The following is a 17,463-nucleotide window of genomic DNA, read 5'->3' as shown; positions in this document are numbered from 1 at the left end:
ATAGAGGTATTTATGGTATGTTTACAGACAAATGGAAAGGGAAATTGATTATTATTTGATGTAGGCTAAGTCGCTCACCGTACAGAAATAAGACGTCCGTTGATCCATGGATGCAAATCTACCTCTCACCAGCAGAAATGTCTGATTCACTTACATTTGGTTGGAACAAAACTGGCTACTCTCATCGAAGATACAATAACATATCCAGATATTGTTTTGTTTAATCCTTTCAGACGAATCAACAGATTAAACCATTTTTTTGTTTGTTTGTTTTGTATAGGCTATTGTTGTTTGGTCTGTCCTAATCTACATATGAATCTGCATATTTGTTACACATAAAATGTGTAATATTTTTCAATCATTTGTCACTAAAAACAATCAAATGGCCAATACTGGATGTCCATCTGTGTCTGCGGCGGGTTTGTTTATGGCAGCAATGCATGACAGCACTTTGGTGTGACTGATTTTATGATATCTAATATCACCGAAAAATATTTTGCTAATTTGTCCTATTATTGTTGTTCCTAAATCTTAATGAAGAGCATTGTCAAGCATTCATTCACAGTGACAAAGGTAGTCAGCAATAGTGGTGAAATGGTGCCACCAAGTGGAGATTAGTGAATAAAATAAGCCATAGTCAAAGTTTCCTTACATCCTCCTCAAGACAATGCATGTCCACTTTAATAGTGCATCAATGCAGGTGTTGACTAGTCATAAACGACGAGAAAAAATCTAACCTATTTTACAAATGACAAATTGTCAGTCTAGTAATAAATAGTGATTATAGGTTAATTCACTCAAAAATTAAATTCTGTCATTAATTACTCACCCTCATGTCATTCCAGATCTGTAAGACTTTCGTTCATCTTTGGAACACAAATGAAAATAAAGTCCGAGTCTCCGAGAGATTTCTGTCCCTCCATTGACAGCTACGAAACTACAAGGCTACTTTGACGTTTCAAAAAGTTCATAAAGAGACCGTAAAACTAATCCATATAAATTAAACATTTAGTCAAAAATTTCTGAAGACACTCGATCGCTTTATATGATGAACAGATTTAATTAAGGCTTTTCTTCACATTTAAACATTTATCAGCGAACATAAAAGACATAAACAGAAGCTCAACCGAACCTGCTTGATTCACGAGAATGAACCTCATTGGTTCTCACACGTCAACTAGTGAACATGCTTGAGCTTACCACAGGTGTGTGAGTTGATGATATGTGAATAAAAATGCTGTGAAATATTATTACATTTTAAATTAACTGATTTCTATTGTAATATAGGCTATTTTAAAATTTAATTTATTCCTGTGATGCAAAGCTACATTTTCAGCATCATTACTCCAGTCTTCTCTTCAGTGTCACATGATCTTTCAGAAATCCAAAGATGCTCATTTGCTGCTCAAGAAAGATGTATTATTATTATTAATATTAAGCAGTTGTGCTGCAGTGCTTATATTTTTGTGGAAACTGTGATTTATACCAGGATTCTTTGATGAATAAAAAGTGCAGCATTTATTATAAATAGCCTATAACTTTTTTGTAATATTTATTAAACTCATAAATGTCTTTTGTCTGTTTTGACCAATTTGATTAGCTAAATATGAGTGTTAATTTCATCTTTTAAAATTGTACTCACCCAAACCTTTGAATGGCAGTGTATCATGATTTCCAAAAAAACAAAACAAAAATTCAGTATTGATGATAGATTAGGCTATCTTAGAATGATTTCTGAAGGTGTAATATATTACAACAGAAACCAGTTAATTTAAATTGTAATAATATTTCACATTATTACTGTTTTTAGGCCTACTGTATTTTTGATCAAATAAATGCAGCCTTTGTGAGATTAAGAGACTACTTTCAAAAACATTAGAAACCTTAATGTTTTCAATCTATAAAACAAAACATTTACATATTTATATCACAATTAAATATCATTTGAAAAAATGATTTAGCTGCATATATGAATGGGGGGAAAATGTTTTTTTTTTAAATACAATAAATATAACCAAAACTTTTTACATTCATAAATCATTATCAGCTAAATCATTTTTAAAATCATCTCTAAACAGACCCGGAAATGACGTAACATGAGCGCCAGTATTATTTGGACGTTGTGAAATTAAACTTAATGAATGCTTTGTTACTACTATTGGCACATTTAAAAAACCGACTGAATAAAACGTAAAGCGTTCAGATACCTCGCGCATTAACGTCTATTTCCATGAGCTTAGTTTGCAGCAGTGAGAGTGTGTGTGTGTGTGAGTGAGTGTCGGGTAAATAGGCGCTCGTGCTGTGATGGGGGGATGGGATGGGGCCACTCAGAGCTCTCGTGCTCCACTAACTCAGCGCGCTCATTAATCTCAGTTTTCTCCTCTATATCGATGCTGTTTTAAAATAAAAATCATCTTTCCAGTTACCGCATGTGTTACGTGGCAACAGAAGAGCAAAAAGTGACGGCCTGCGATTGAATTTTGGTGCAGAAAGCGTTTAAAATGTATCCCATTGGAGCAGCTGGTGGTGAGTATTATTATGATTAGCGAGCGTGCTAGCGAGGAGATGCTAGCTGAATAAGTGTGGTGTTTTTGATGATAATAAAAGATGTAATTTAGTGGCGTTCGGTTGTACATGACGTCGATGTGCAAATTATTTTTTAGCTTATAGTAATGAAGTGTTGTTTTTCATCTCTGTCGAGGGTTTGTTTTTTAGGCCCATTGTTATTGTTAGCCTGCTAGCTAAGCTTGTTGACCTGCTGGCTTTTGAATCTACAGCAGTTGGTTAAAATGTTATGTACGTCAATCTTAAACGGTAATATGACGTACGTTGAAACTATTTTAGGTTTGGAGATACAAAAGTAGTTTATAGGGTTTAGTCTAATTGTTGTATGTGAATTGAACGCTGGTTGTCTGGCACCAGTTTGACTTTCTCCAGTTATGAAGATAACGTTAGATGAAAGTTCCTAACTAAAGTTCTAGTCAATAACGTTACATACACAATTAATTATTCCGCTTCCAAACGTTTCAGGTCTATTTGTAACGTTTTGTTATATATTTGAACAGTTGAGATGTTCAGCTAAATTATCAAAGTTTAACTGTTAACTTAAATTATGAATGTAAATTATCATTAGAGTTTAGAAAAGGTTGTTTTATTGTTTAATATATATTTATCACTTTTCTTAATAAAAAGTGTTGAGAACTTAAATGTTTTTCACACATTTTAAGAAAGAGGCATTCAAATTACAATTACAAATTACTTTTTGTCGTAAATTTAGTCAAACTCAGTTGGTAACACTTTACAATAAGTCAACAATAGTTGCATTAGTTAAATTAACAATGAACATTACTTTTACAGCATTTAATATTTTTAATTTGTTAATTGAAAATATGGTATATTATAGTGCTAATATAGTAAATGAATCAATGGTTGAATTTGTTAACATTTGTTATTGCACTGAACTAACGTAAACAGTGGAATTTTTATTAATAAACGCTGAAGAAATATATTGCTCTTTGTTAACAAATGAGATCACTTAGGCTTCATGTAGTGACACGTTTGTTTAATTGTCTGTTTTAGACTTTTTCTGATATGCATGAAGCATCTGAAATGGTGGTGATCTAGAGAAAAGCCGTTGAATAGATGTCCTTGTACGTGTGTGTGTGTTTGGCAGGTTTTTGACTTTCTTGTGTGGTGTTGGTGATAAGAAGTTAAAAGGCCTGTTGCCCTGTGGGATGGGTTCACGGTCCTAGTATCTTCCTGCCGTGTTGTGTTTTTAGGGTTGATAAGACACTTCAGGGAATCTGTCAGCCAAAGACTTCAGATACCCACAACCTTCTTTCTTGTACATCAAAAGTTTTTTTTGTTTAGTTTCACACGTTTAACATGGTTGCATTAACTTGACCTGTTTTTTTCCCAAATCAACAAACCCTGTGTGACCCAATTTTATTGTAAGCTAGACTTCGTAATCAACTAAATCTGATGGGTATTATTAGCTAAAACCAGCTGATTTATTTTAACCTTGTATTCAAATTGTAATGTGGCATATTTGCTACTTGACCTTGGCTTGCACTTAAAACGTGTGCAAGTAAAATGGCTGCATTTTCATGGTTTTACATATGTTTCTGCACATGATCACCAATGTAGAGGTTTGTTTGAAATAAACCTGTTATTATGTCTTTTATAGCTGCTGAGATGTGTCAGTCCTCGGGGTCAGATGTTTCTGGTAAGCAGCCCAGACTAAGCTGGCCAAGCCTAGCATATAATTTCAGTACTGTTTACCAAGTTGTCTTGAAGTGTTTAAACCAAAGGAATGATGGTCTTGAAACTTAATGTACTGTTAAGAGCTTCGTTTTAACACACTAATTCTCTAAATATTGACCATTGCTTAGTATTTTTCCTTTTCCAGTTTCTGATTGGATTAGTTACTAATGTTCAAAATTAGGTTTATTACTTAAAGTGTTATTCACCCAAAAATATGAAGGAAAAAAAAGCAGATCGTAAAACTAATCTATATAAGAATTGAGCAGTTTAGTCAATTTTCTGAAGAGACTCGGTCGCTTTAAATGACAAACAGATTTAATTTAGGCTTTTGTTCACATATAAACATTTATTTGTTTGACGCGTGAGAACAAACATCATTGGTTCTTGCGGAAGCTCACACGTGCTGGTTTTCACACGTCAAGTGAACATGCTTGAGCTTCTGTTTACCACAACTGATGTGTTGAATGTTTATTTGTGAATAACGTTTGTATGTGAGTTGATGAATGTTTAAATGTGGATTAAATCTGTTCATCATATTAAGCGATCGTGTCTCTTCAGAAAATTTGGACTAAACCGCTCAATTCATATGGATTAGTTTTACGATCTCTTTATGAACTTTTTGAGCGTCAAAGTGGTAGTTGTGTAGCTGTCAATGGAGGGACAGAAATCTCTCGGATTTCATTAAAATATCTTCATTTGTGTTTCGAAGATAAAAGTCTTACGGGTTTGGAACAACATGAAGGTGAGTAAATGATGACAGAGTTTTCATTTTTGGGTGAACTATCCCTTTAAACAATATCACATCTGCAAAAGTGCAGTTGTACTGAACATCAGCACGGCTGTAATTCGGCACGAGGCCACAGGTAAGCATGGAGGGACTGAGCTGATATTCAGTACAACAGAGCGACTATGACATTGCTTTTCAATACAGTTAAACAAACAAGAAGTTAATAGCAAGTGACTTGCATTTCAAACTAAAGTTGGCCAGTTATATAAGGTGGGGTGCTTGAGTTTATATGGTGCAGCAGAGCTCTAATAGTCTTACCTAAGTGTTTGTGTGGGACTAATTAATGGGATAAATTTGCTCACTGAACTTTAATGGACATTACTAGCTTGAAATAATTGATCTGATCTGACGGAAACTTAATGTTTGTTTAATCTGTACATTGTTTGTGAAGAAGCCATATGCAATGTTTTTTCTAAATAATGTAGTCAATGTTTTTGCATTATTTTTCATTATTTATTGCTGGTTTGTGTGTGTTTTAAGTGGATTAAAAAGTCTAGTGTTTGTAAAATTATTCCTTAATTTTCTTTTGTTCCCTCTTAAATACATTGAGAAAACCTGTTTTTGTACGTCTCCCGCAGCTCCTGTGTCTCCTCCACCACCAGAGTATGTCTTCAAACCACCTCAACGGCCAGACTTTGGCACAATGGGTAGGACAATCAAGCTTCAGGCTAACTTCTTTGAAATGGAAATACCCAAGTTGGAGGTGTACCATTATGACATAGACATCAAGCCTGAGAAATGCCCACGGAGAGTTAACCGGTAACATCTTCAGCTGAAACTTTAAATTTAAAACTGATTGTTTGTTTGGCAGGACATTTGTATGTACTTGTTTTGTTGTTTTTGCAGTGAAATTGTTGAGCACATGGTCCAGCACTTTAAGACGCAGATCTTTGGAGATCGAAAGCCTGTGTATGATGGAAGGAAGAATCTCTACACTGCCATGCCTTTACCCATTGGAAGAGACAAAGTATGTACTATTAAAGTCTGTGTACTGAACCGAAAGACCCGTAACGAATACATGCACAGTTTTAACCCTAATGTTGAAATGTTATGCTCTTACTCTGTACCTTCTCAAAATGCAACATTGAGGTCTTTTGATATCTTATGGAGTGTCACAGCATACTGACGTCCCAAACTGCTCTTTTAGGTGGAGCTGGAGGTCACAATTCCAGGGGAGGGAAAAGACAGGAGCTTTAAAGTAGCTATAAAGTGGGTGTCATGTGTGAGTCTGCAAGCTCTACATGAAGCACTGTCTGGGCGGCTACCGAACATCCCCTTTGAGACCATTCAGGCTCTGGACGTTGTCATGAGACATTTGCCCTCTATGAGGTTAATGGCTATATTATATTGACCCTGTGTTCCTTTTAGAGGGAGGCTCATGCTTCATCCTTCTGCACATGCACACTGCTGTTTTACAATGTATTGTTGTCTACAGGTACACCCCAGTCGGACGTTCGTTCTTTACTCCGTCTGAGGGCTGCTCCAACCCCCTGGGTGGAGGAAGAGAAGTTTGGTTTGGTTTCCATCAGTCTGTTCGGCCATCCCTCTGGAAAATGATGCTCAACATTGATGGTGCGTGTGAACTGACATTAGTTATTGGATTTTTTAAATGTTTTTGCACTGCTAATATTTATGTAAAATGTGTTTTTTAGTGTCCGCCACTGCATTTTACAAAGCTCAACCTGTGATTGAGTTCATGTGTGAGGTTTTGGATTTTAAAAGCATCGAAGAGCAACAGAAGCCCTTAACAGATTCCCAGAGAGTGAAGTTTACCAAGGAGATCAAAGGTAATTTATTACAGTGATTGGTGACAGAGACTTTTTATGGAATTAATTTTTGTTATAATCTGAACTTTGAATTTGATTTACAGGTCTGAAGGTTGAAATAACTCACTGTGGACAGATGAAGAGGAAGTACAGGGTGTGCAATGTGACTAGGAGACCAGCAAGCCATCAAACGTAAGATCTTTCACATTTGCAAAAAAAAATTCTTTTTAACTTTTCATTAAATAGTTATAGCTCTTTCTGTATGAATGCCTTTACATTTATATTCCTCATTGAGATGATGCTGTTAAAGGTCGATGCTTTTTAAAATGTATTTTGCTTGTCTCAAGGTTCCCCTTGCAGCAAGAGAATGGTCAGACCATTGAATGCACTGTCGCGCAGTACTTCAAGGATAAGTACAAATTGGTGCTGCGATACCCACATCTCCCATGTTTACAAGTTGGTCAGGAGCAGAAACACACCTACCTTCCACTGGAGGTTGGTCAAGACCACATCTTACACTTATGTTTTCCCCCTTCTCTCTGATGCCTTTCTCTGAATGTCATTATCCTTTTTTTTTATCCAGGTCTGTAACATAGTAGCCGGACAGAGATGCATAAAGAAACTGACAGACAATCAGACCTCCACTATGATACGTGCCACAGCCAGGTCTGCGCCTGACCGTCAGGATGAGATTAGCAAACTGGTATGTGATCAGCAAACTGATCTTTTGTAGTCTCCTAAATCTCATTCACACCTCATGAGATATTTCATTTGTTTGTGACAGATGAGAAGTGCCAACTTCAACACTGATCCTTATGTGCGTGAGTTTGGAGTCATGGTAAGAGACGAGATGACTGAGGTCAATGGTCGGGTCCTTCAGGCACCTTCGATTCTCTATGGTGGAAGGGTAGGAACCTGTTCTGGTCAACTAAACTTGACAATTATTCCGCTGAGCTTTTGGTTAAATCCCAATCGGGGTGTGTCTGCTTAATTCGGTCATGTATCTCTGGCTGTTTCAGAACAAAGCAATAGCAACCCCAGTCCAGGGTGTGTGGGACATGAGGAACAAGCAGTTCCACACAGGGATTGAGATCAAAGTGTGGGCTATTGCCTGCTTTGCCCCACAGAGGCAGTGTACAGAACTCCTCCTGAAGTAAGTCAGCTTTGACTGGAATTTGTATTTGATTGAATTCTAATCAATACATCAGTGGTTCTCAACCAGGCGGCCTCGTTTGAAAATGAGCACCTTTGTCATAGCAGAAGTATCAGAAATATCTTGGGGGGGCCTTTAAATATAATCTCTGACAGTGGAGTGAAAAAGGTTGAGACCCTCTGCCTAGTCTAATCCTTTGCTTGTTTTCTCTAGGGCGTTCACTGACCAGCTTCGTAAAATCTCACGTGATGCTGGGATGCCCATTCAGGGCCAGCCTTGTTTTTGCAAGTATGCCCAAGGAGCAGACAGTGTGGAGCCCATGTTCAAACACCTCAAGTACACTTACCAAGGCTTACAGTTGGTGGTGGTTATCCTACCCGGGAAGACCCCTGTTTATGGTAATTTAACTCGTCTCTGTTTCTTCAGTGTTTATGTTTGCAGTGTTTTTTTTTTTAGGTTGTATCCCTCTAAACACTGTAATTCTCATAGCTGAGGTGAAGCGTGTTGGAGACACTGTTCTTGGCATGGCCACCCAGTGTGTCCAGGTGAAGAATGTACAGAAGACCACACCTCAGACCCTTTCCAACCTCTGCCTCAAGATTAATGTCAAACTGGGTGGAGTCAACAACATTCTTCTTCCACAGGGCAGGTGAGGGCAGCTGCTCAAAAAGCCTTTGACATGTAGAATAAGCTTAAGGCACTTTTCTGAGTCTTTGTCTGACTGTCCGTTAAGTCCTGGGCTGCTTTCCCATGAAACTTAAAGGAATAGATAGACAAAAATCATAATTGTCGATTATTCCTTTGAAATTGCAATTGCGATTATTAATTACTATTATCATAATTTACATTGACTGATGTTTTAAATAGCTTTATACCATGTTTAAAGCAACTTCATGCCATATTTTTATATCAAAAATAAAAAAAATAAGCTGAAAATACTCTTCCTGAAAAACTTTTATTGCTTTTCTCATTGCCACAAATGTAAATGATACATTGGTTTGGTTTCTTTAATTAAAAAAAGTACAAATATGCAATAGTATGCATGGTATAATTGTTATACTAAAACTAAAATTAAAACAATGGAAAAACTGTAGAAAGAAAAAAACTGAGATTCCCTTATCAAGTATTTTGGCCTAGAACACAAGCCATAAAAATACTTCGAGTTTTCAGGAATGAACAACATCAAGTTGTTCATCAACATCAACCCCGCGCTGCAAACTGTACTGGCTGCGTGGCGTGAGCGTGGCGTTTCTGTTGCGTGTCAGCTGCGTCGCATTTTCTTTGTCTTTGCACACCAGAAGCGTGTCTGACGCGGCGCTGCTGCTGCTAGGTGATGTACAGGGAGGACGTATTGTGGAAGCCCTATACTTCATGTTAAGCATAAATATAAAGCCTACTGATAAAGACACCGTCAGCAGTATTGACAGCAAAATAGACTACAGAATATTTCGTTCTGTATTGACAGGTGCAATATTTGAAAATTGATCATTATTTGTTTTTAATTATTTTTTATATCTGAATTTGTCAAAACCTAGACTTTCAACCATCAAAATGTAATTTATTAACATGTATTCGTGTACAAAATAACATATAAACATATTTTCCTATTCTATTTAGCCTGGAAACGCTTCCAACACGCTTGCGTGTCGCGTGAAAAATAGGCGTCGGTTATATTTCTAGCATGCACACATTTTCCGCGCGTGTCACGCAGGCAGTCTGCAAGCTCTAATCTGTTAACATGGGAGCCGAAATAAAAACGGACACGCCACGCAGCCAGTGTGTCTCCGGCCTTATTAAAAGTGTTGATTTGCCTGTCTGTCACAACATGACATTATCTAAACACGCCTCTTTTTTTTTTTTTTTTTTTTTTTTGTAATCGCGGCTTTGGACGATTACGTAATCGTGGCATCCATAATCGTGATCACGATTAGAAATTCGATTAATTGTGCAGCCCTAACCCAAAAATGAAAATGATTTACTCACTCTCAAGTTGTTCCAAACCCATAAAATTTGGTTAATCTTTTTGGAAAACAAATTAAGATATTTTTAATGAAACCTGAGTGGTTTCTGTCTCTCCATTGAAAGTCCAGGTAACCAAAACTTAGAAGATCCAAAAAATCATTAAAGTGTTGTAAAAACGGTATGATGATCACTTTATATGATGAACAGATTTAGTTTAGGCTTTTATTTAAATCTAAGCAGTGATCGACACACATATAGAGCACATCGCATTTGGTAAACATGGAAGCTCAAACAGGTGTGCGTGATGTATGAGAACCAATGAGGCTTTTTTTTAGCCCATGACGCATGACCAAATTAAATTGTTCATCATATAAAATGATTATATCTCTTCACAAGACTTAGATTAAACCACTCGATTCATATGGATTCGTTTGACAAAACTTTAACGAGTTTTTTGGATCACATAAAGTGATTGTTCCTCTCATGATTCATTTTATGAACTCTTCATGACCCTTTTTGATTAGTTTTGGTTTCCTGTCCTTTCAATGGAGGGACAGAAACCACTCAGGTTTCATTAAAAATATCTTAATTGTAAATTCTGTTCTTTTGGGTTCGGAATGACATGAGGGTGAAAAAATGATGAGACAATTTTTGGATGTATTTTCCCTTGGGAAGAAAATACTTTTATCACTAAACTATTCTGCACATCCTTTATATCTTTTTTTTTTTTTTTTTTCATCTTTAGGCCCTTGGTGTTTCAGCAACCAGTCATCTTTCTGGGTGCAGATGTAACTCATCCACCAGCTGGAGATGGCAAGAAACCCTCAATTGCTGCTGTAAGACTGAAAAACCTGACAGCCGTATTAACATGACTGATTATGCTCATTGCAGAGTGCCAAGTAGCACTAATACCACAAGTGTGACCAGTATCGACTTCTGGTGCACAATTTTAAGCCAGATCATATTGCCTCAAAGATCTCTTAAAAAGGCTTTTAACATCTTTTTTGGTGGCATTTAGGTTGTTGGCAGTATGGATGCCCACCCAAGTCGATACTGTGCCACGGTTCGGGTGCAACAGCACCGTCAGGACATCATTCAGGATCTGGCCACCATGGTGAGAGAGCTGCTCATCCAGTTCTACAAATCCACACGCTTCAAACCAACACGCATAATCTACTACAGAGATGGCATCTCGGAGGGCCAGTTCAACCAAGTAAGCTGCAGACCTACACCTTCTGCCAACACTTGACAAGTGTGCTGAAACATTTAATTTAATCTTCATCATCCTATTTTGACCATGCAGGTTCTACAGCATGAACTGCTGGCTATCCGGGAGGCCTGCATCAAGCTGGAGAAAGATTATCAACCAGGAATCACCTTTGTAGTAGTGCAGAAGAGACACCACACCAGGCTCTTCTGCATGGACAGGAATGAACGGGTTGGTTATTGCACAGGCACAATTTGTATGATTGCAAGCAGTGCTTTTAAGTGAACTCCTTTCATTGAAAGTATACAAATTATTCTTTATATACAAAAGTATATATAAATGTGGTTATTGCAAACATCTTGTGAAGTAAATGGTAAAGCATTAGTTTCAATAATTTGTTCTACAAGCATATGTCCTTGAACAAATTGTTTGTAAAACGGCACAAACCTTTTTTGACTTTTTTATTGTTTAATGTTTTTAATGCATTTTTAAAAATTTGCCTTTCAAATTGACTGTTTTGTATTCAAGGTTGGAAAGAGTGGCAACATCCCTGCTGGCACCACAGTTGACACCAAAATTACTCACCCATCTGAGTTTGACTTTTATCTTTGCAGTCATGCCGGAATTCAGGTACCATTGAATATTTTTAATGGAATATCAATGAGAGGTTGATCAAGATTCCTCAAATTCATAGACGTTTTATATAATTTGAGTGCTTATGTATGCTTTATTCCTAGTTATCAGGTACTTTAAAGAGTGGAGGTTAATTTGCTCTAGTGTTGGCGAATATTATATTTGTCTAAGAGTGTGTGAGTTTTGTTAATTGCATAATTGCTGAATCTCCACAGGGAACCAGCAGGCCGTCTCACTATCACGTGCTGTGGGATGACAACCATTTCACCTCTGATGAGCTGCAGGTCCTCACATACCAGCTGTGCCACACCTACGTGCGCTGCACCCGCTCTGTCTCCATTCCTGCACCAGCCTATTACGCCCACCTGGTGGCATTCCGTGCCCGTTACCACTTGGTTGACAAAGAACATGACAGGTACTGAATGTCTGAATGGCAGGTCATTGCAGAGTAATAACTACGTTTTTTTGTCAAACCACATTGTCTAAGCTGTTGTTTTATTTAACTGATAACATGTAGAGCAGGCTATATAGCATTGCTGTCGGTGGAAACCTTGTATGTCTAAAACGGCTACTTTTCAGGTAGTGGAAAAAGCAGTTTAAAAAAAAAATAACTTAAACTCAACTTTTAATTTATAGAGCACTTTCCACACCACAAGTGTTGCAGCAGCAAAGTGCTGTACAGAAAAAGATCAAATAAAAACAAAAACAATGCAAACATATGATTTTACACTGCTACAAAGGATTTTCAAATGCTAAAGCAAATTAATAAGTTTTAAGCGCACTCTGAAATAAACCCAATGTAGGAGAAGATTTAACAGACAGAAAGGTCATTCCAGAGCCTAGGAGCAGCAACAGAGAATGCCTGATCGATCACCTTTACATTTTAAACGAGATCGCAGAACCATGAGGAGCAATTGATCATTTGAGCGCAGAGTTGACCACCACCAATTCTTATACATTGTGTTGTCAAAGTCAATATACCTTACATTATTAACATTTCTCCAAAATCAAGCTCAAATGGACCTTTTTTGACCTGCAAATGACAAACATGTGTTTTCTCCATCATTAGAAAGGTGAAGAATTGTATTCTTTTCATCAACTTACAGGTTATAAAGTTTATTGTAGCTATGTGTGCTTTTTTTTCTTTTTTCTGTCAATTTGCCAAAATCTCATGTTATAAAAGATGAAGTGCTACGCAAAGGCTATTTAAGACCGTATTGGCTATGACTCGATGACAAATGCTAGAAGACACACTTCCCTGCTCCTCAAATCTGTAAAACATTAGACTTTATATAATATATAAAGAACACACAGTGGTTCTAAAGTAAAGAAAATACAGTACTTATTCAAAGAAACAGTTCTTTATTTACCCTTGAATTGCAAACAAGCAGAGACGGTCCAAAATGTGTTTGGCACTGCATTCACGATAGAGGTGGGTGGAGTTATGAGGTTTGAGGAACCAATGGAGTTGGGTTTAGTCACAAGCTCTTTTTAATGCTTTTCATTGTTTAAATATTTTCTAAACCCACAGAGAGACGTAAAAAGCGACCAATAGTAATGATTTATGTAGGAAAAATATAAATGACGAGGTACTATGGAGATACAAGGTTCACTCAAAAAAATGATATGTTGGCTTTAATTAATTTTATTTCGTCAACAGGTTCCACATAACTAGGTTATGTTAAACAAACATAATTTGTTATGTAACTTCAACATAATTTGTTCATGTAACTTCAACATCATGGAATTAAAGGGATAGTTCGGCCAAAAATGATATTTAAACCATGCATTACTCACCCTCAAGCCGTTCGAGATGCATATGTCAATCTTGTTTCAGACGAACACATTTTCAGTTATTTTAGAAAATGTCTTAGACCCTTCAGTGGATATAATGTGAAGCAATGGGGTCCACCTCCTTTAAGTCCCAAAATGTGCATATATCCGTCACAGAAGTAATCCATCCGGCTCCAGGGGGATAAACGAAGGCCTTATGAGGGTAATCCGTGCGGTTTTGTCGTAAAAATATACATATTTAAAACTTTATAAATGAAAATATCTGACTTCCGGCAACGATCGACGCGCGTTCACGGGTGATGTTTTGCTCTGCTCTCTGCATAGCTCTCTGGCTGCGCGGGCGCGTTCGTTCTACGTCACGACGCTACGTCCTACCTCGTATGCCGACTTCCATCACCCGTGGACGCGCGTCGATCGTTGCCGGAAGTCAGATATTTTCATTTATAAAGTTTTAAATATGTATATTTTTACGACAAAACCGCACGGATTACCCTCATAAGGCCTACGTTTATCCCCCTGGAGCCGGATGGATTACTTCTGTGACGGATATATGCACATTTTGGGACTTGAAGGAGGTGGACCCCATTGCTTCACATTATATCCACTGAAAGGTCTAAGACATTTTCTAAAATAACTGAAAATGTGTTCGTCTGAAACAAGATTGACATATGCATCTCGAACGGCTTGAGAGTGAGTAATGCATGGTTTAAATATCATTTTTGGCCGAACTATCCCTTTAAGTCATTTTAAGCAACCCTATTGAAGTAGTCTCAAAGTGATTTTTTAAAGGCTTCCTGACATGATTCTGGTATTTTTTATATTCATTCAGTCATTCATTAATATTTCATTTATTTTAGTAACACATAATTAAATTGTTAGACTATAGCTAGCTGTTTGCTAGCAGTAGCACATATTAGCATCTTAAATGCTAAGATTAACATGCTCAGTCAATCAAACAGTTGAAATAATTAAATCAGTCCACAGCCAAACAAAATGCTCCACTCTTCTCCACAATGGTAACCCACTGTAATTTAAATGGTGCTAATAATTCAAATGTAATTGAACATTAAACACAATTACACACTATCAAGTCTTCCCCTTTTGTCATTTTCTCAAAAAAAACATAAAATAACACTTAATTTTAACATTTATTCTCTCTTAATTCAACCATATGCAAAGCATGCTGGGCACTAACAAGCACCGCCCAGTTTTAGTTAATGCAACACAAATCAATCATGTAATCCAACACAAGTGGATTAAGTAAACTTAAATGTTACATATATTTAAGCAGATTGAACACAAATTAAGTTCGGGCAAAATGGCAGTTGGCTCGCACTATACTGCCACCCTCTGGATGTAAGAATTTTTCACTTAACATAAATGGTTTGTGTTTAGGCAACGCATTAGGATTTTGTACTGTTAAGTTGAGACAATTACGTGGAGCTTACTAGAAAAAAACATTTCAAGTCAAAAAACACAATTATTATAAGTAAACTAAATATAAATATATTATGTAAAGTGCACAACCTTCCTAGTTCATTTTTTTGAGTGTTTCTGCCCGTTTGCGATATTAGCCTTGTTTGGTTTACTTTAAAAAAAATTCTCTGCTCCATACAGTATGCTAAAGTAATTCTTAATAATGCTTCCAACTCAATGTGATTAATCTTTTATTTTTATATATATAATGAAAAAAAGCGCCCTAGCTGTGCATTCCCACTAGGTCTGATTTTATGTGTGTTGTATCTTGTTTCTGGCAGTGCTGAAGGCAGTCACACATCAGGTCAGAGTAACGGCAGAGACCAGCAAGCCCTGGCCAAAGCTGTTCAGATCCACCAGGACACACTGCGCACCATGTACTTCGCCTGAACATAGCCAGAAACAAGCCCCACATCCTGAAAACAGCACGGTGTGTGTGTGTGTTTGTGTTTGCCTCATGAGAACCTTCAAATGGGGGGAAAAACAATAATCGCCATGCTGTTAGGTTACCCATTGCCCATGTAGTCAATTACCAAACATCCTAAATATCCATGGTTTTTAAAACTGTAACTTATTAATTTATCTCTTTTTTTCCTTTAGTTTGGTGGGCATGATTGTGTACCTGTTGTGCATGTCAGATTTGAGGTTAACATGTTTACATAGTCAATCCAAAAATTCAGACTATTTTTACACTGAAAGTTACATTTGCATCCGGATGGGCTTGATTCAATACTATTGCCAAGGCTGGTGATGGAGACTGTTGAACAGTAGTTTTACAAACTCATCAAACCAATGAATTCGGGTTAGTTTAGGATAACACGGATCAGGTTAAGGGGTTGTGGGGATGCAGTTTCCACAGCTAAATTATTTATCAGCAAGAGCCAGTGCACTGACCAGAAGAGGACTTCAGGACAAAAGTACTTATCCTGTTTTGTTTCATTTATTTGTTGTGCTAATATGATTTTTTTTTTTTTTTTATTATCATGGTGTCATTTATTGTTTAGTCCAGGGCTCAGTCGACTTACTGTACCTGTCCGTGTCCGCCAATGGCATGATTAACGGAGTGCTATCATGTACTTGTGTCAGAAAATTTGAACACAGTGAGTGCAGAATCAAGAAAGCTTTTGGAAGTGAGAATGTAGGAATTGTTCTGACAATCAGTTTTCTGGCACTCTGCCGCTCATTTGAGGCTGGTTCTCATCAGTGACGCCCTCCGTTTACCTGTGACAGGGTTCTCGGTGCAGAAATATCTTTGTAATATTGATAATTGACCTGTAAAGTACTAATATTTTAGGACTCCAAGCATTTCGATTGAGATTATCTTGTACGTACTTTAAATTCTGCTGCCATAAGCATTTCTCTGATTTGTCGAATGTGATTGTAACAACCTAACGTTTCGGTGGGTGGGTGTATGAGTTAAATATCTTTCACATCAAAATTAGATCGCATTTCACTTTAAGCACCTATTCTGAAATTTTCATTTTGACGTTGTCAAAAATATTCCCCACAACGAAACATGAGGCAGTTGTGTGCTGAATATTAGGGAATCTGGAGTTTGCTTGGTTCTGTGTGCTGTTTCCAACGGTGAAGTTTGACTGTACTATGTTGACTGGGTTTAAACGCTGTCGTCGCACTCCAGCGGACTTTACAGGCGATCGAAACTTTTAAAGATTAATACAGATATCAATTGCATTTTTCATAGAGACACGAGGTCAGTGAAAATTTCATACAAATTTCGAATGCACCTTAGTTTTTTTTTAGTTTTTTTTATCTCTAGCTTATAACCATTTCCAATCCCTTTTTAAAACTTTTTCTTTTTAGATATAAACTGTGTGAATCTTTTTTTTTTTTGAACCTTGGAACCTTTTGTAGAATCACAGGGTTGGCGAGTGGTCATTAGCTTTTTATTGTTTAACTGAAAAGGAACATTTATTTAGTGCGAATTGATCCAGACTTAGTTCAAATTGAAGCGCAATACATTGTATATGTGTCGGTAAACTGTTTTTGTGTAAACAGTCTTATGCCTTCTAAAGCATATCATGATGTGTGTAGTGATTGATCTAGTGAGTCTTGTTAGTTAATTAACTGTAAGATCACTTCCCCAAAATAATGTTTCAATTTTAACTTGAAATTCTTGGGAATTTTTAACCATCTTTTTCTAACTATGCATTCTTAACCAAGAGATTTTAGTGGTATGTTTATGTATATGAATTTAGAACATTTGTAATGTAGTCGTTTTCATGCTGGGTACTTTTAGTAGTGTAAATAGTGCAAACCCTGTACCCACTGTAGCAGTATTAGCTTACAAAATACTCTATTTTTATTATCAACAATTGGATGTTCTTTATATGGCTCTCAATTATTCCTGTTAGCCGAACAAGATTACATATGTACTTGTAGTTAATGTCCTACCATAACTGAA

The 17,463-nt window shown here is 36.9% G+C and overlaps 1 protein-coding gene across 2 annotated transcripts; it reads left to right on the top strand.

Annotated features, from left to right (window-relative positions):
* The first annotated feature begins 2,297 nt into the window (after positions 1-2,297).
* Positions 2,298-16,828, top strand: ago2 (argonaute RISC catalytic component 2). 2 transcript variants are annotated; one of them, XM_056249659.1, is made up of 21 exons: positions 2,298-2,526; positions 4,187-4,225; positions 4,973-5,005; positions 5,629-5,809; positions 5,897-6,017; positions 6,198-6,379; positions 6,486-6,622; positions 6,703-6,837; positions 6,921-7,008; positions 7,164-7,311; positions 7,400-7,519; positions 7,601-7,723; positions 7,836-7,969; positions 8,183-8,367; positions 8,459-8,618; positions 10,677-10,767; positions 10,950-11,144; positions 11,235-11,369; positions 11,667-11,768; positions 11,987-12,186; positions 15,323-16,828. In XM_056249659.1, exons 1-21 carry the CDS (start codon positions 2,502-2,504, stop codon positions 15,429-15,431), a joined length of 2,643 nt encoding a protein of 880 aa, XP_056105634.1. In that variant the 5' UTR covers positions 2,298-2,501; the 3' UTR covers positions 15,432-16,828. The 2 variants fall into 2 exon arrangements, with proteins under 2 accessions (XP_056105634.1, XP_056105635.1); XM_056249660.1 differs by lacking the exon at positions 4,973-5,005.
* The last annotated feature ends 635 nt before the right edge of the window (positions 16,829-17,463 follow it).

The sequence above is a fragment of the Rhinichthys klamathensis genome, unplaced genomic scaffold (assembly GCF_029890125.1).
Source record: "Rhinichthys klamathensis goyatoka isolate OS25496 unplaced genomic scaffold, OSU_Roscu_1.1 h1tg000060l_1, whole genome shotgun sequence".
Lineage (NCBI taxonomy): Eukaryota > Metazoa > Chordata > Actinopteri > Cypriniformes > Leuciscidae > Rhinichthys > Rhinichthys klamathensis.
The sequence above is the reverse complement of the archived record's forward strand: the minus strand, read 5'-3'. Positions and strand labels throughout refer to the sequence as shown.